An 18,638-nucleotide genomic window follows, 5' to 3' on the forward strand; every position below is an offset into this window, starting at 1 on the left:
AATGCCGGGCTATGTTTATAACCCATTCACAAGGAGACAGGGAGTTCCAGGAGGGTTCTGGCAGATTTGTCCCAGGTTTTGAGTGGTCTCTGTGTACAAAGGGAGGGAAAATGGAACTGAGGAGACAGGCTGGGAAGTATGTGCAAGGGCCTGGCCAGGAACAGGGTGGGTCTAAGTTAGAGGTGATCTAAACCAAGAAGAGGAAACAAAGTCTAAAGACAGTATGAAGAAAAGCAAACAAATTCCCTTCCACTGACGTGAAGCTCGGAGGCCAAAAGAGGCCCCCAGAACCGCCAACGGTCTGGCACCCGGGTCCCCCAGCTTGGCCCTTCCAGACCTCCCTTCCTTTTGCTCTTGCTCCCTGGAGCAATCTGCCTTTATGTTCAAGAGTATTTATGAAATTGAAATTAGTGTCTCTCATGGGCACCTTGTCAGAAACGTGCCATTACGAGTGACATTTTCGGGTGTCAGAGATAGTCTCTTTCTCAGTCTGCTGGTAGATCCAATTTGCCCAGTTGACAAGTGAGAAGACTGCGACACCAATAATTATAGAAACAAACCCAACCCAGTATCTGGGAGTCAAGCTGTTCTCTCCATGTCTTCCCTCACACTCAGCAGACAATATGGCGGCCCACTGGCAGAGGGCCCTCACTGCTCAAACCATGGCAGCTCACAGGGACCAGCAGGACCCCAGACCACACGACCTTTCAAGCCGGCAGCTGGAGAAAAGAATGCACAGGACTTCTTAGGACTGCAGGAAGAAAGCAGAAAACCTCTTCAAAATACCACCCAGAATCAAACAAAAGAGCACACACTGTAAAACTTCATGCCTAAAAACTTCTGGAACAGGCAAAACTCACCCTTAGTGACCAAGTTGAGATCGGTGGTTACCTGCACAAGGGGTGTGTTATAGGGAAGGGCTGTTTGGATGGGGCAGGAGAGAACTTTCTCGGGTGATGGTCAAAGTCTTTATCTCGGCAGAGGTGCGGGTTACTACTGTGAATGCATTTGTGAACACTGTAACAATTAAGATTTGTGCAGTTCACTAGAAATAAATTATATCTCAAGGAAAAATGTATTGGAAAATGTGTGTGCATGCATAATACATACGTAAAACTAAAAATCCACAACCCGTATATTTAAGTTGGATTCAAAACAATCTTCTGTGAAAGCTCAAGGTCTTAAACTTCAGAAAAACTAAAAGCCACTCTGATTCAGGACTTAAACTTTAGGCATGGAAATGAACTTGGAGACTCTGCTGTTCAGTTCTCCTCTCCAAATGAGTAAAGAGGCAGAATGTGACCTACCCACCATCACACAACACATCAGTCACAGAGCTGACCAATCCGGGGCTCCCCAAGTGCTAGCCTGGGATCCATTGGTCCGTTCTGGATGGGTGCCAGAAAAAGCAGCTGGAACAGAGTACCAAAGGTGATTTTATGAACTAATTTCATTTCAACCTTCAAACCTAGAGCTAAACAGTCACCCCCACCAAATTATGTGTGAATGTGATTAACTTCCAGAAAATAAAAAAAAATATTTGCCTTTGTGAGTCTAGGTCAAGAACTGCCCCCTCTGGGTACGCCTGGCTGGTTCAGTAAGTGGAGGGTGCGACTCTTGATCTCAGGGTTGTGAGTTCGAGACCCACGCTTGGTGCAGAGATTATTAAAAAAAAAATCTTAGGGGAAAAACAGAACTGCCCCTTCATCAAATGGCAGGCTGCTACTACTTTTCTTAGAGTCTTTGCCCATATACAAACATCCGTAACTGGGCAAGGGCCCTGGGTAAGAGTCAAGGGATGCCCCCAGGTTTATCACTGACTCCCTATGGGACTTGGCAAGTCACCTACTGTGATACAAAAAGAAATATGTATCTGATCCTTGTCCCTAGTTCCTGGCACACAGCTCCTAAAATCCTTGGACTCTCCAGAGTATCGGGGTCGTCTGCTGTATGCTAATGAGATGACTAGAGGCTGTGCCCCTAGATAGCTTCACAGTGGGGGCTGGATACCAGAGGACTGGGAATTTTCAGCCCCCGCTCCACCTCCAACCTCCAGAATGAGAGTGGGGCTAGAGAATGAGTTAATCCCCAACGGCCAATGATGTAATCAATCATGCCTACACAGTGGGGTTCAAGGGGCTTCTGAGTTAGTGAACACAATGAGGGGCTGGGAGGGTGGTACCCCCCCACCCATGAGAGCATGGGCACTCTGTGCCCCTCCCCACTTCCCCCACTTCACACATCTTTTCCATTTGGCTCTTCCTAAGTTGTATCCTTTATAATAAACTTGTAAATGTAAGTAAAGTGCTTTTCCTATGTTTTGTGAGCCTTTCTAGCAAATTCTTGAACCTGAGGAAGGGTCATAGGAACCCTACAGTCCACTGGGGGGCAATGGAGAACTAGAGACTGGTGTCTGAATCAGGGATAAGTCCCGTGGGACTGAACCCTTAACCAGCAGGGTCTGTAACAACTCCAGGCAGTCAGGTCAGAACTGAACTGAATTGTAGGACAGGGAGTTGGTGCCAGAATTGGCTGCATGGGGCACCTGGGTGGCTCAGTGGGTTGAAGCCTCTGCCTTCAGCTCGGGTCATGGTCCTAGGGTCATGGGATCGAGCCCCGTGTCGGGCTCTCTGCTCTGCGGGGAGCCTGCTTCTTCCTCTCTGCCTGCCTCTCTGCGGGCCTCTCTGCCTACTTGTGGTCTCTGTCAAATAAATAAATAAAATCTTAAAAAAAAAAGAATTGGCTGCTGTCAGGAAATAAACAAACAAACAAACAAACAAACCCACCACACATTAGGTGTCTGACCTGTTGTCCAGGTAAAAATAGCACAGCCCACCCTCCCTGGGCCTCAGCTTCCTCACCTGTAAAAATGAGGGAGTTGGACCAAATGCTGCTAATACCCTTCTACCTTGAATTCATTGAGTCTTTGAATTGCTGGTTTAAGAATTTCCAGAGTTAACACGAGGGATTCTCACCCTCTGGAAGCCACTAGAAAATTCTGCTCTCCAACGCCAAGCCACATAATTTCTCAGGCCTCATTTCCTATTTTGACTAATGATGTGCCAGGACTCTGTGTGATTTCTCCTTTGAGAAGTGGCAGAAGACTCAACAGTGTCCTATTACAGGGCCACGTCCTTGTACCCAGCCCTCTAAAGGTGTACAGCCCAATTCTCTGAGATGAAGGAAGCAGTCTCTCCCCATTACACTCAGTTTTAAGCCAAAACCTGAAACAGAATTTTTGACATGCCTTCCAGACTACAAGGCTGGTGCTTCATGAATGATTTAAACAGCAGCTGGTAATGTCTTAAAAGCAAGTTGGTCAGTTAGACAACTTAACATCTGTTTAAATCTCCTCTTCCCGCACCCCCCAAAACCATAGTTTCAAAGCAAATCCAAAGAGAAGGTAAATATACAGGGTTACACAGGTCTTCCATGACCGAGAAGAGCCTCACTGAATTGGAAGAAAGCACATCCTTTAACAGAGATCTCAGAAAATGCGCTGGGATGATGAGGACACTTGGGTACCGAATCACAGTAGGACTGAACTGGATGAATCATTTCTAACATGAGCACACCTGAATCAGGGACAACAATTGCCAGAGTTTCAGCCTCCAAGTTCATTCATTCAGTCCCACAAATAATTACTGAGCTCTCCAGCTTAGTGGTTACGAGCACTGGCTCTGGAGTCCTCAGGCCTGGATTCAAATCCCTGCTCTTAGCACAGACCTTGGGGAAGGTTCTTAGTTTCGAAGTCCTGGTTTCCTGCTCTAGAAAATGTGAGGCTCCTGCCTCACAGGGCTGCTGCGAGAATGAAAGGAAATGATGCGTGTAGGTACTTAGCCCAATTTCTGGTGAAGAGTCATGCTGACTAGTACTGCCGGCGTCACTGTTCTAAAGGCACATGTTAGACTCTCCAGAAAAATTAGGGCATGACGCCACAGGCGACAAAAGAAAAAAGAGACAAACTGGACTTCATCACAATGAAAAACTTTTATGCATCCAAGGACTCAATCCAGTAAAAGTAAAAAGGCAACCCAGAGAACGGGAGAAAATTATCTGCAAATCATGTAGCTACTAATTAACATTGGTCATATCCAGAGGGCTCCTAACACTCAAAAATGATAACCACAATAAAAATCTCCCCAATTAAAAACCAGGCAAAGAGGGGCACCTGGGTGGCTCAGTGGGTTGGGTCTATGCCTTTGGCTTGGGTCATGGTCTCGGGGTCCTGGTATCGAGTCCCGCATGGGGCTTTCTGCTCGGCAGGGAGCCTGCTTCCCCCTCTTTCTCTCTGCCTACTTGTGATCTCTCTCTCTCTTTCTGTTAAACAAATAATAAAATCATTTTAAATTTAAAAAAAAAAACAGACAAAGGATTTGAACCCAAATTCCTCCAAAGATATACAAATGGCCAATCAGCAAATGAAAAGATGTTCATTGTCGCTAATGACTAGGGAAGTGCAAGTCAAAATGGCAATGAGATATTACTTCACACGCATTAAGGCAGACTACCATTAAAAAAACTAGTAACTACTGGGGCGCCTGGGTGGCTCCGTGGGTTGGGGCCTCTGCCTTCGGCTTGGGTCATATCCCAGGGTCCTGGGATCGAGCCCCGCATCGAGCTCTCTGCTCGGCGGGGAGCCTGCTTCCTCCTTTCTCTCTCTCTGCCTGCCTTTCTGCCTGCTTGTGATCTCTGCCTGCCAAATGAATGAATAAAAAAGTCTAAAAAAAAAACAAAAACCAAACCAAGTAACTACTAAGTTTCAGTGATCATGCGGAGAAATGGGGGCCCTATGCACTGCTGATGGGAACACAAAAAATGGTACAACCACTGTGGAAAACAGTATGGTGGACCTTCCATGAAAGAGTAAAAACAGAATTACCGTATGATCCAGTAATTCCACCACTGGGTATATATCCGAACTAACCGAAAGCAGACACACATACGGATATCTGCACACCCATGTTCACAGGAGCACTGTTCACAATAGCCAAAGAAGCAGACCAAGAATCCAGAGACAAATGAATAGATAAATAAAATGTGGTACATATATACAACGGAGTATTGTTCAGCATTAAGAAAGGAGATCGTGAAACGTGTTCCAACGTGAATGAATCTTAAAGGTATTATGCTAAGTAAAATAACCCAGTCACAAAGACACATTTATTGTCTGATTCTATTTATGCGAGGTGAGGGTACCTAGAGCTGTCAAACTCCTAGAGAACGAAAGTAGAAAGGCTGTTCCCCGGGGGCTGGAGGTGGGGAGAAATGGGAGTTCTCATTTTATGGATCCAAAGCTTCATTTAGGCAAAATGAAGAAAGTTCTGGAGATGGACGGCGGTGATGGCTGCACACCGGTGTGACTGTACTTAATGTCACCGAACTTTAAAATGGACAGAATGGTAAATTTTGTATTATGCCTTTTTATCACGGTTTTTAAAAGCCAATCACTAAGTACAATGAAAAACAGGTGCACTGGTGGAACACTGAGTGTAGAGGACGCAGGGAAGGAGCTGTAGCATAATACCAGGTTTCGGTCTTACAGTCTGGAATCTCACTGATCCTCTTAACAGTCCTGTAAGACGTGACAGAGCAAGTGTTCTCGTCATATACACACCCCTTCCTTGTTTACAGATCAGGGAAGTGAGTATTGTAACAGTTAACGAACTCACACTGAGCAGTCACACCTGAGACAGAGACGGGATGACTCCGACCCAAACAAAAAAGGGCCACTTGTTGGAAGAGAACAGAGAGAGGCCGGTGGGCATCCATACTGCTCTAGAATTCCTTGATGCAACTTATGCGAGCTTCGTCAAATTCCCATGTGGAATCAGTTAAGGCCCCTTCTTGTCTAAATGGAAACAGACCAGACTTGCTGTCTGCAAGGCAACGTGCACAAAAGTCTGGGAGCTTGACTCCCTGCATGTGGAACACGGCTCAGCCGACCCTGAACCACTGAACCTTGGGCAAGTTTCTTAGCTCCTCTAAGCCATTTCTTCATCTGTAAAATAGAAATAATCCCACGGACTTAGTGGAGTTTTCAGGGAAAAAAAGATTTTAACGAGATAATGCATGCGACAGGGTGTCTGGAGGATGCTGAAGGATCGGTAAATGATGGCTAGTATTCTGAGCTTTGAAAGATGCTAAAAAATAAGATGGACAGAAAGGAACCTCTGGAGCGAGCCACTGTGCTGCATATGCTCTGCCACATTCTGTGAAGGTCACGGGGAAAGAGAAAGCACGCATCCTGCTGTGGGGAGCCTCTGTTCTCATTTGGAAGATAAGACAATAAACACGTGATGAGACATACAATAAATAACCTCGGGAAACTGCACCAGGCAGGATGGAAGCGATCAACAGGTCTGAGCAGAGTAGCTGACTGCAGGACACTGTGCAGGGGACTTCACATACATTCTCTCATTTAACCTCCACGAAAACCTGGAGAGCTAAGGAATTTGCTATTTTGGAGGTGAGGAACAAGCCAACAGAGATAGCAAACACTGTGAGTTCAGAGAAGAGATTCAGCACCATCAACCATCTAAGAACCATCTTTCTCCTCTTTCTCTCTAGGAAAGCTTCCCGGAGGAGGAGGAGGCACGGCCTGCCAGAGAGCAGGGAGGCTGACTGGATAGAGAAGATTCACGACATTCAGCCAGGTCAGAGGACTGGTAGGAACACTAAAATAGACACCAAGTCTGAAAATGGGTTTTTTTTGTTATTTTTTAAAGATTTTTTATTCATTTGCAAGAGAGAGTATGAGCCAGAGGACAGCCGGGGTGGGAGTTGGGTAGAGAGAGAGGGAGAAGCAGACTCCCTGCCGAGCAGGGAGCAGGATGCAGGGCTAGATCCCACAACTGCAGGATCACGACCTGAGCTGAAGGCAGAGGCTTATCCGACTCAGCCACCCAGGAGCCCCTGAAAATAGTTTCTTCAAAGGCCCCTCTCCTAGCCACTACAAGCTGGGTCGGGGAAAGAAAAAAAAAAATTGAAAGAAAGAAAAGAAAAGACTGAATGTTATTTATATCTCTTCAGACTACTAGGTTAACCTAAAAATTCTGAGTGATGGATCTGCTAGGTCAAGATCAACAATGCTTAACTGAAGCTCCTCTGGGGACTTTACTCAGATTCCCTTCTTTGCACTGTATCAGCCCCCCCCCAAGAAAAAAAACAGGTAGATCACACAGAAATATGCTAAGAGAACTTATACAATGTTGCCATCCAAGAGAAAAACCAGGGAGTGAAATGGACAAGGACTCCACCCTTCCACTTATTAGAAGAAATGAGAAGAATCTCAATGAATTTGTAAGAGAACATTTTATGTGATCTTTTTTTCTCCTTTGCATTTTGTGTGTGTATGCATTTTTCAAGTTTTCTACATGGAAAACACTTTTTTAAAAAATCATGATTTTATAAGAATTCTTTATATCCCAAAGAGTCCTCTGTAAGCAAGGACAGCCCTTCAGTCAAGTCCTCGTGAGTGTGCTCCTGTGCAGGCACATGGAAAGCAGGGTAGAACAAGAAGCAGGCTGACCCCCACCGCAAGACGGGAGTTTTATAAGCTGTCCAGGCAGTTCAGGACAAATGCTCTCAGAACCCCAGTCCTCCTCCCCTGGTCCACCAACCTGCCTCAGCACTCCTCTCTGACCAGGGCACATAGGAAGGGCCCTGCCCCAACTTCGGAGGAATTGGCTGTGCCCGCTCCCAACTCCCCTGAAGGACCCCCACTCTGCACAGATGGGAGCTTTGATGGGAAGTCAAGAATGACCTTTCAGTGACTGCCAAGTGGAAACCTCCCTATCTCCGTAGACATCCCTGCTACCCTCATCCCTAGAAATCCTTCCTGACTTCCCAGTACCACCCAAGAAGAATCCCAACTATCTGGCCAACATCTGAAGCCCCCCCCTCCCCCACACCTTTCCAGTCTTAGCTCCCACCACTCTCCCTTGCTAGATCAATAGAACCGATCCTATGATGCCCTCCCCCAACTTAATATCAGCCTTTGCTCAAGATGCTTTCTCGGCTAGAGAACACCCTCCAAGCCTCTTTCTCCATCCCTACTCATCCGTAAAAGCCCTGTTCAGTGGCCACTGCTTCCTGAGTTCTTCCTTCCTCCCTTCCGAAGGTGGTGCTCCTCACTCCTCCCTGGCTGAGGGCAGCACAGAGTAAGAGCACACCAGTTCCAGAGCCACAATGCTGGATTCCGCTCCAGCTCCTTCCCTGCTACCTGTGTGACCTTCTCTCTTTGTCTCAGGGTCCTCATCTGCAAAATGGAGATCACACAGTACCTGACTCACAGTTTTCTTGTGGGGATTAAAGGCTGCAGGATCTAGAAAGCACCTACTTCAGTCTCTCACACACATAAACCTATTGTTTACAAACAAAAAGCTATTGTTACTGTTAATGTTGGAGGTAATAACCCCTATGGTCCTCCACTTTCTTCATTTATCTGTCCAGTCTAATGCCCCACTTCTCATCACATCTGATTTAGGTACCTGTTTTATCTCCCTTACTAAACTGAGCATCCCAGGAAATACTCAGCTTGATATATATACAGAAGGCAATAGAGCCTCTAAATGACCAATTTCTTATAACCCCACTTACAGTCTGTCTGTAGGAGAACCCATATTTGTGCCCGGGTGGCTCAGTGGGTTAAGCCTCTCTCTCTGGCCCAGGTCATGATCTCAGGGTCCTGGGACAAAGCCCTGTGTCGGGCTCTCTGCTCAGCAGGGAGCCTGCTTCCCCCTCTATCTCTCTGCCTGCCTCTCTACCTACTTGTGATCCCTCTGTCAAATAAATAAATAAATAAAACCTTTTAAAATAAAAAGGGAAACCCATATTTACTGTTTGAGGAAAGGTAAAGAGGAGATTAAGGGAATGGAACTTTTAATCTAGAGCTATACTTCTCAAAGTGTGGTCCCCGGACCAGCAGCAGGAGCGGCAGCAACATCACTGGGGAATTTAGAAACGTTGAATGCTAGGCTCCAGCCTATACCTCCTGAATCAGAAACTCTGAAAAGTAGCATCCAGCAACCCATTCCAACAAGCCCTTCGAGAGATTCTGCTGACCCTGAATCATGAGGTCTGCAAGGCAACATGGCAGTGTAAGGGGAGCGCAGGCTCAGGAGCAGATTCCAGGCTTAACTCTGGCACAAAACCTTACATCAGTCTCCTAACTTCTCAGACCCTCAGCCTCCTTCAAAGCAATACAGGCAGACAGTAACACGCAGATAATTAAATACTGTGAGGATTGCATGAGATCCCACATTCAGAATTTGCATACAGTAGGTGCTTAATAATTTTAAGCTCCTTTCAGTTGTCTTCCTGTGTATGGACAGGGCTGCAAACAAAAAATAAAAGGACCTAGGTGAAAGGGCTTGGTGAACTGCCAAGTGCAATAGAGATCTGAGGGACAAATAATTATTCTTGGAACAAACAGCCCAGCTCTGGAACACCTAGCATTCCCAGGGTAGGAGGAGGCTGTTTATGTCCAATCTACAAGCACAAACTCTGCAACAGAGTACTACTACTTACAACAGAGTATCTACTTCTTACCTGCTCCTGAAAGCTGAGCCATGAAGAGAATACACAGTCCTCCCTTAACCGCCCTCACCCGCCCAGCATTCCCCTCAGAATTAATGAACTACTCCCTACTGTTTCCATTTAAATGGATCCAAACTTTACTCTTAGAAAAAGGATAATCTGAAAGCATTTTCCAGCCAATACAAGAAACTGTCACCACTTGCACCACATCATAGACCTGATTTGGGAAAACCTAGTATGTGATACCTAACCCCTCTGTGGTCCAGGAGGGTTTAGATTAAGACAGGAACCTTTTGAAATCTGTTTCAGAAGAGAAACTCCAGAAACAAAAGTACTACTTTTTCTTCCTCCACACTTCCTAGCCTCTCATACTACTGCTTGTTCTGCTCTAAGTCATTCATTCTACTCAGGAACCACCTTCCACAAGGACAGTGAGGAGGGCTACAAGAATACACAGGGAACTAAGTCAGACTGTGGGCTTAGCTGCCTGTTCAAGCAAAGAGCCCCCAGTTAGAATGTCTGTGTGAGGCCCCAAGCATGACACAGAGTAATAATTACCCTACCTCTTTCCAACCTGGGCCCAGCTGAATGGTTCCCCCAAAGCAGGTGAGAAAAGGGCTGTTCTGCCATGAATGAGGCATTGACCAGAGAACACACCATCAACCTTCATAAACACATCCGTGCGGCGGGTTTCAAGTAGCATGCTCTCGGACACTCCCAAAAGATCCAGAAATTTCTCAGGAAGGAGGTGAGAACTCCAGATGTGCACACTGACAACAAAGCTGTCTGGGCCAGAGGAATAAGGAAAGTCCCATACCATAAGCATGTGCGGCTGTCTGGAAACCGTAATGAAGACGAAGATTCACCCAACAAGCTCTTGGTACACTTGTTACCTATGTACCCATCACCCCTTTCATGAATCTACAGACAGTTAATGCGGATGAGAACCAACCAGGCTGTCAGATAAAGACAGAAAACCACAACCAGATAGTAATAATAGTAATGACCAAGCCCTGAGACTACAAGCCTAACACTTTGCCCTAACCTTTTGCGGCTCCGGCTCACCTTTGATGAACATGTTACCTCTGCAGAAGGCTCCCTGAGAGCAGCTACTAAACGTTTGTACCCCAGAGCCTGGCACCCACAGGCTCTCAGAAGGCCTACTGAATTAGGCTGGTGGGACTGTTTCGGTGCAAGCCCCACGCAGCCATTGAGAGGTGTTATTTTATGAGTGGGTAAAACAAGGGCCAGAGAAGCTAAAACCTGGAAGTCAGCTGAGCAATGTCTTCTTTGATGACATCTTTTGATATCCCAGGCCCAAACCCAGCTTGCCACTGTCCCCCACCGCAACCTCTGTTCCACTCAGACTGGTAACACAGATGTGCCCACATCGCCCTCCAGGCACGGGGTGTCCTCCTCTCTGCCTGTGGAATTCCCAGGCACCCTCGTGAATAGCCCCTAGATAGGAAGCCAGTCCTATCTCCCAGCTCTTCTGGAATCTTCTGGACTCCTAAGAACACTGACAATCTCCACTACACACCTAAGCACTCACCTAGGCAGTAGCCTTCTGTCAGTGCTTGTGATTCCAAGCATCTCTGCTGTCCCTCTCCACATCAGAAATCCCCGAGGAGCAGGACAGCCACGAAACCCCAGCTCTCCCTTCTCCCAGCTGAGCAGCGGCTTCACTCCTCTGCACCTTGGTTTTCCCCATCTCTTAAGTGGGAAGGACAACAAAACTTATTCCACAGAGCAGCCGGAAGAAGCAAGTATTAGCTGTGGATTCGCTCTGCACAAGCTACAGGTGCTGTTTCTTATACTCATCAGCTTTGTTTTATTTGTCTCCCTTCTCTCCGGTCAACCACCGGGAAATACTTTTCAAAGAATACTAACAGCACTAAATGCCTTGAAAATCACGTTTACACTTTGTCACAACAGTACAGAATTTACATTAGAACCTCCTTCTATCCTCTAATTTAGCTGAACTGTGAAATCAGCTGGGCCTTGTCTGTTGACCAAATTGACAGTGTGGATGCTTCATTCTCTTCCTGGTTAAGTGTCTTGCCTAAGGGCTGGTGAATGGGAGGGGGGGTCTGTTCCTTCCCAGGCCATAGAAGGGCCAGGTCTGTTCCTTCCCAGAGATGGGAAGAGATGGGCCAGGTGTCCCCCATACCCTCTCCAGATACCACACTCAAAACTAACTTAACTCTTCTGTTGTTAACAGTGACAGCTGCAATTTACTGAGTCTTTACTATGTACCGGGCAACAGTCATCTTACTGAAGCTATACTACTCCCAATATGAATTTCTCTCCTTCTCTCTCAGCAAACTAAGGTTCAGAAAGGTCACACAATTTTCTAGGGTCAAACAGCCAAAAAATGGGTAAGGCAGAAATCAACTTGGGCCTTCTGATAGAAGTATCACACTCTTTCCACTCGCTGTGTATCCCTGTATCCATAATATTTGTGTATTTTTAAATGTCCTTTAACTTCTACCCATCATGAACTACCGTGGCATTTCCAAAGTGTAGCATTTCCTACTGTAAAAGAGACAGAAAAGAAAATAAATCCCTTCAAGTTTACCAGTGCCCTCCAGCAGCTGGCTGGGATTCAATATCCAACTGAGAAATGAGGTTTTGGAAAAGAAAATGCACCTGAGGAAAGGAGATGAGGAAGAAAATCTAGATAGACACGATAGTCTGTAAAGGTGGGGAGAGACTCACCCCAAGCCCCATGTGCATCCTATCCTTTACCAAAAACTTTACACTACAAAGAAAAGAAAGGCTCCTAATGCCAGTTAGCCAACAGAAGAGGCCTCAATAATTTCCCATACCCCAGTAAAGGCTGAAGAGTAAGCAAGAAAGTCTTAAGTACATCAGGAAATAAACAAATTACTACTGCCTAAACCAGCCAGGCCCAGAAGGACACCAAAGGTCCCCACTCATAAAAGACGTTTTACCAGTCCTTCCACCAACCAGGAGGAAGCCAGTTTTAAAAGAAAGTAATCAGCATTCTCAGCTAATCAGCTGGCGAAAGTTACTGTCTTGAGTGAAAAGGCAAGTTGCTTTTTTAGTAAAGAAACCGCACACAGTGGGGCCATTCTGGTGTTCACTCACACAGCCTTGAGTTTTTCTTCACCCAGGATACCGATTGTCTCTGGTACCCTTTTTCCAGGTACCACATAGAATTAACAGGTACTACAGAGCAGCCACATAGAATTAACAGGTACTACAGAGCACCCCTCTCTCTACACTGTCACCAAGAGACTTCAGCTTTGGGCAAATTTAACACAGCAAGGAAGCAACAGTCAATGTGCAGAGACTAAGGAATATCAAAACTTTGGAACTTGAAGGGACCTGGCCCATCTCACCTCCAAACACCTCACTTAACAGGTAAAATGTCAAACCAGAAAGAGCAGTGACTTGCACAAGGTCATATAGGAAGAGTCACTGGCAAAGTCCCTCCTGGAGCCCGGGCTTCCTGACTCCCAGACCAGGGCTCTTATCATTAAATAACACAGCCTCCCGTCTTTCCCAGAGGCAGTGAAGGCATGCCATCCCCCTGGCAAGATAATCACCCTCCGGGAACCCTTCCCCCCATCCCAGTCCCTCCTACAGCCTAGCTGAGTTGCAGCTCTAATTAGCAAGTCTCAGAGCAGGGAGTATTCTCTGGGAGAGTGCCCGGTCTGAGGGCTGCTGGTACTGAAAAGAGGGACAAGGATGGAGGGAGAAGGGTGTGGGAGAACTGGGTTCTGGCGCCAGTGGCAGCAAAAGCGTCAGCCTGCATGAGGGCGCACTCGGTGGCATCTCGCAGACCGCGAGGAGGCCAGCGGACCCCAGCAGCCGGCACCACTTCCAGGAGGCCGGAGGGGCTGGGGCTGGGCCCGGATCCGGAGGAACGCGCGGAGCATCTCCGAGTCCAAGCTGGGCCTCGGGAACCCGCCTGGCACGGTGGCACCGGCGCCGTGAGCAGGCCCAGGTAGCCCGTGGGCAGAGGCCCGACGGCAAGGATGCCCGGGAGGCCCGTGGGGTGGCACCGGTGCCCGGCGAAGGCCCGCGCTCTTCACCAGCCCCGCCAGCCACCGCCGTCGCCCACCCAGACTGCCCACCCTTGCGCGGCCTTACCGAGGCACTGTCCCACAGGGGTGCTGAACGGGTTCCCCAGGAGGAACTCCATCTTGAGCGGACAACACGGCAGCGGCCCGGGCCCCCTGTCAGCCGCCCGGGTCCCCGCTGTCCCTTGTCGCGCTCCCGACCTGACTGACACTTGCCCCCGCCCCACCCTCCCGAACGCCGAAAGCCCGGCCCCTGACCCCACCCCCTGTCGCGTCCCCATTGGGCAGCGTCTGCTCAGCCCCTCTCCGATTGGCCCCTACACATCCCTCGTGAAGCCCCGCCCGCCCCACGGTGCCCGATTGGACGGAGAGGCGAGCTAGGTCACAGGAATCTCCGTCAGGCGCAGCGGCACCTTCCCTGGCCCGCCTCCGAACGAGACCCTCTGTGCTCTGATTCAGCTATATTTTGGTCAATCTAGCGAGTCCTTACTATTATTGGACAAGAGACGAGTCAATCATTCAAGTGGGGGGCGGGGAAGAGGCGGGGATACTCATATCCCTGCCCATACTAAGGGCTGATTGGAGAAACGTTTGTTTTTTCCACCGCTGGTTGGTTGTAGGACTATTTCCCTACCCAAGAACTGCTATCACGTGACTGTCAACTTTCACCCAGGATGTCTACCACGCGACTTCCCCTTAGCAACCGACTGACCACACTTGGTTCCCTTAGTAACCGGGCGAAGCGTCCTCTGCGTAGAAGCAGTCGGGTGGCTGGCTCTTGAGACGGTGAGACGTTGGAGCGGAGACGGTGGGAGGACTCGCAGGGGCAGACAGACCCTCGACTTAACGCTTTCCTCTGACCTTTTTCTCTGGGAGTCGGCCCGGCCCTCCTCGTCTGTGAAATGAGCGCACCGGTTCTCTGCTAGCCAGGTCACGGGCGGGCTGAGACACTGGGCTTTCAGGACTTCGGATCAGAAAGATTGATAAGGACGCATTTCCTCGGAGAGCAGGCCCCGAAGAGGTCTTTTTTAGGGGCTCCATCCCCCGACCTCCTGGCCTCATCCCTGTTATCGAAACAGAGTTCCCGGGTCCACCAATAAGTTCTCCCGAGTATTTAACCCTCATATCCGACCTCTTAGCGGTGATAAAATGTATCTGTGTTCTTCACCTGGTGCTGTATCGAGTAAGGCTCCATTCCTCTCTCTTCTCGGTAGCTCCTTGTACGACTTGGGACACTTTCCTTCTCCTTCCGGGCCTCAGTTTCCTCATCTGGGAAATGAGGGAATTAGGACTCTTTTCTCCAGTGGTTTCCAGAGCCGACATGCAATTAAGAAATGAGTGTGCACTTAGTACCCCGGAAGCACTCCGTTAATTGTTGATTTTCCTTCAGTAATCCTTGGCCAGTAGGGGTATGTTTTTCAGATTCCATCGATCCCATGTTCCTGGTCTTGTTTCTCGGTGAGGAGGCTGCTCCATTGGCAGTGTTGTAGGACTTTTGGCTGCTTTCCCCATCTCCCACCTCTGGTCTTCACCACCAATACTGGTGTCAGACAAGTCAACAGGAACCCAAGTTGGGTGGTAAAATGTTGATAAAAGCCTCTTTAGGAGAGGAGTGGTCGGACCTTGGCCCTGACCCAGAACAGCTGAGAAACCTTGTGCATTGTGACCGTAAAAATCTACAGCGCCCTGGGTACAGCTGAGTCATGATTAAGAAAATGGACTCTGGAGTCATGGTCCCCTGCCTCTGCTGTATGCCATATAGACGTATTAACTTAGGCATCTTACTTAACCTTTCAATCTAGCTTCCGTTTTTGTGATTATTTTTTTAAGATTTTATTTATTTATTTGAGAGATGGAGATCACAAGTAGGCAGAGAAGCAGGCAGAGAGAGAGGAGGAAGCAGGCTCCTTGCTGAACAGAGAGCCCGACGCTGGGCTCGATCCCAAGACCCCAGGATCATGACCTGAGCCGAAAGCAGAGGCCTTAACCCACTGAGTCAACCAGGCACCCCTTGTGTTTGTATTTTTTTTAAGTCTGGGAACTGCAGATGATTAGTCCTACATATAAGTGAAGTTCCTGGAGATCTCTCTCAGCCACATCTTATTAAGGCTCTTGCCCATCTCAGTACGACAGCCAGAGTGAACCTCTTAAAACCCAAAGCTGACCATGTCCCTGCTCTCGTTAAGCCCCAGGAGCTTCCTAGGGATCCTAGAATAATAAACTCCTGTAGGGCCCTCCAACCTTGCTTCAATTCAGCCCAAATGGAATATGGCTTGTTCTCTCCCACCCCCAGGCCCTTGGTGTGCCGTTCCCACTTCCCTCTTTCCTACTCCTCCTTCAGATCCCAGCCCTGTCTCCCCTGGCCAGGCCAGGTGCCCCTAATGTATGCTGTCCTCGTTCCCGACATCTACAAACTTGTCATGGTTTGTAATTAAATATTTGTATGATGATCTGATTCATGTCTGAAACAAGAGGGAAGGAGATCTGTTTTATTCACGGCATGTAGTAGCTATTCATGACACGTGTGTGGGCTGAGTAAATGATCTTAAACAAATGTAGGAGGGAAGAGTTATCCATTTTTACAGACAGGAAATCAGAGGCTTAGAAAGGTGAGGTTAGTTGCCAAAAGATGCACGCCCAGGTTCCAAATCCTGCCCTCGTGTGCTTAACAAAGAGTGTGCCTCACAACCCTTCCACACTGAGTAGTGATTGTGGGCTTGACAGGAAAGCAAGCTTGATCCGTCCCAGGTGCCAGACCTAGAAGAAGTAGGAGTGACGAGAAGTCAGTTATGGTTCTGAAATCAGAATTAAGAGACATTTCCCAAAGTACAGCACTTTTCTTTGAGAAAGCACAAACTTTTCACAGGTAACATCTGCCAAACACTGCACGTGAAAATTTCCCCAAAGGCAAATCGGTGTCAGGTTTTGGGAAATCTTAGAAATCTTAGAAAAAAACAGAGCGGGAGATGGAAAGAGGGGGAGAGGACTGGAAACATCTTTGGGAGTTGACTCATTCACTCTAAGGATTTGGAGTCAGCGTTGAGAGACTGGAGAGAGTGGGAAGACGGAAGATGCAGGTAGAGAAGCAGCATGGCGGTGGTAAAGCTTGGGGGTGGGAGAGGGGCTAGGGGAGGCTGTGGCTCCTTGGGCACTGGGGACAGAAAGAGAGGACACACGACAGTTAAATGCCTAGGGACATTTGATCACAGACAGCCCAGAAATGGCAGATGCATATTTATATAAGCTGCATTCAATTGGATGGTGGGGAGGGCAGAGGAAGGCAGTGGCAGTCTCTAAGACCAGGTGGCAGGATTGCCAGGCCCACCCCCATCTGCGGTGGACACCATTACCCCAACACCAGGAGTCTCTCCACCAGCGCTCATTAGAGTAGTACAGGGGCTGCCCAGCAACGAGAAAGAGGCCTGGGTGTTGGGGACCAAGAGGGCAAAGGTAGATGGTGAAGCCAGCAGGGAGGTGAGAAGCAGGGGTGGGAAGTGGAAGGGAGGACTGAGTTTCCAGAAGGTTCAGGAGGCAGAATCTGGGAGCTTCCCATAGCATGCGCCTTCCCAGAAATGTCCAACCCTTCTGGATGTTCTTACTCTTAGGTTGGTAAGGACGAGAATGAGGTCACGGTGCCCAGGCTTCCCAGGGCTGTGGCTCTGTCCAGCCAGGAACGGTAGCCCAAGGTCAGTTTGTGACTCCCTAACTCCACAGATCCCCCATTTGCCTCCAGGATTTCAGCCAGATCCTTTGGCGCATTTGTAGCAGAAACCTACTGGACTCAGTTTAAGTAAAATAAGATTTAATGTAAGAAGTCAGGAAACTCTCACAGGGCCTGGAATTAGGATCATTAGGGACAGGAAAGTCAGCAAAGACTGTATCAGTCTTCTGTCTCTTTGGTCTTATTTTCTGGTTCACCTAGGTTCCTACCTCTGTTTCTCTCTGTCCATCTGCCTCCTCCTCTTGTTCTCCCTGCTTAACACACCTCTGGCCAGCTGGCGACCCCCCAGGTCCCCCGCCCCCTAGTTCACACAGCCAGCTCTGATGTCACTTTCTTCCTGCTGCCCCAAGTTCACATTTCTTTCTTTTTTTTTTTTTAAATTTTTTATTTCTTTTCAGCATAGCAGTATTCATTGTCCAAGTTCACATTTCTAATGGGAAGAATGGGAACAGCCAGTTTGGGTCAGTGTCTGCTGATCTCCATACAGTGGGCAGCTTGTGGGGAGATGGGGGCGTCTCAGAGAGAAGGGGAGCAGCTCTGCCTGGCAGGGGCTTCCAAGGATCCTGGTCAGCATTTGGTGGCAAGACACAGAACAAGGCTGGCTGAGGATAGCCAGAGACCGAAGATGGCCACAGCCACAAGGGCAGCCAAGCTCCAGGGTCCAAAGAGACCAGCGTGGGCACCAGTCTGCTGCATGGGGGTAGGGTCACAGCCGTGGTTGTGAGACCAAGGGATGCACCCCTGCAGGTGGGTGGCAGGCAGGAGAGGGCAGATGGTTGCTGGAAAAGGCCTGGAGCAGCCTTAGTGCAAAAGTACTGGCCCCTGGGTAGAGTGGGACGAGGAGTGGGACTGGGCAGCCCCAGACCTTCTGTGACTGTCACTGTGCTCCCCGATGCCTTAAAGAGACCCCAGCAGGACCCTGTCCTCAGACAAAGGGAGAAGCAGACCGTGGATGAGGAACGTGATGTCTTTTAGGGAAAATGCAGCGGCTGTACGACTCTGTGGAGCCGAGAGTGATGGATGAGGACATGCTCAAGCTGGCTGTCGGGGAACAAGGGCCGCAGGAGGAGGCCGGGCAGCTGGCCAGGCAGGAGGGCATCCTGTTCAAGGATGTCGTGTCGCTGCGGCTGGACTTCCAGAGTGCGTATCTGGGGCTGGGGTAGGGGCACCAGGCAGCCCAGCATCCCGCCCCAGGCTTCTCTGCCCTGGAATTCCACACAGAGTCTGTGATCACAGGACCCCCTTTCAGCATCTGGGTTAGAAGGTGCAGGGATGGCACAGAGTGTTTTAAAGCTTAATACGGCATGTTGTTAGCATTTGCCTATCCC

At 48.7% G+C, this 18,638-nt stretch overlaps 2 protein-coding genes across 8 annotated transcripts in view; one reads left to right on the forward strand and one right to left on the reverse strand.

The window, feature by feature from the left end:
- The window catches only part of TOM1L2 (target of myb1 like 2 membrane trafficking protein), a 118,123-nt gene extending 104,311 nt beyond the window's left edge, over positions 1-13,812 (reverse strand). For 3 of the 4 annotated variants that reach the window (XM_013047865.2, XM_004776512.3, XM_004776511.3), the window contains exon 1: positions 13,660-13,808. In XM_013047865.2, the coding sequence (XP_012903319.1) occupies positions 13,660-13,711 (52 nt within the window). In that variant the 5' untranslated portion in view covers positions 13,712-13,808. Of the gene's footprint in view, positions 1-13,659 lie in introns of all 4 variants that reach the window. The other variant, XM_004776510.3, reaches the window with a different exon arrangement.
- Positions 13,813-14,257: 445 nt separating this feature from the next.
- DRC3 (dynein regulatory complex subunit 3) overlaps positions 14,258-18,638 on the forward strand; it is a 31,030-nt gene continuing 26,649 nt past the window's right edge. For 2 of the 4 annotated variants that reach the window (XM_004776514.3, XM_004776515.3), the window contains exons 1-2: positions 14,258-14,375; positions 18,286-18,450. In XM_004776514.3, coding sequence (XP_004776571.1) covers positions 18,291-18,450 — 160 coding nt within the window. In that variant the 5' untranslated portion in view covers positions 14,258-14,375; positions 18,286-18,290. Of the gene's footprint in view, positions 14,376-17,253; positions 17,276-18,285; positions 18,451-18,638 lie in introns of those variants that run through there. The other 2 variants (XM_045083653.1, XM_004776519.3) reach the window with 2 other exon arrangements.

The sequence above is a fragment of the Mustela putorius genome, unplaced genomic scaffold (genome assembly GCF_011764305.1).
Source record: "Mustela putorius furo isolate JIRA1106 unplaced genomic scaffold, ASM1176430v1.1 tig00000731_pilon_pilon_pilon, whole genome shotgun sequence".
Classification (NCBI taxonomy): domain Eukaryota; kingdom Metazoa; phylum Chordata; class Mammalia; order Carnivora; family Mustelidae; genus Mustela; species Mustela putorius.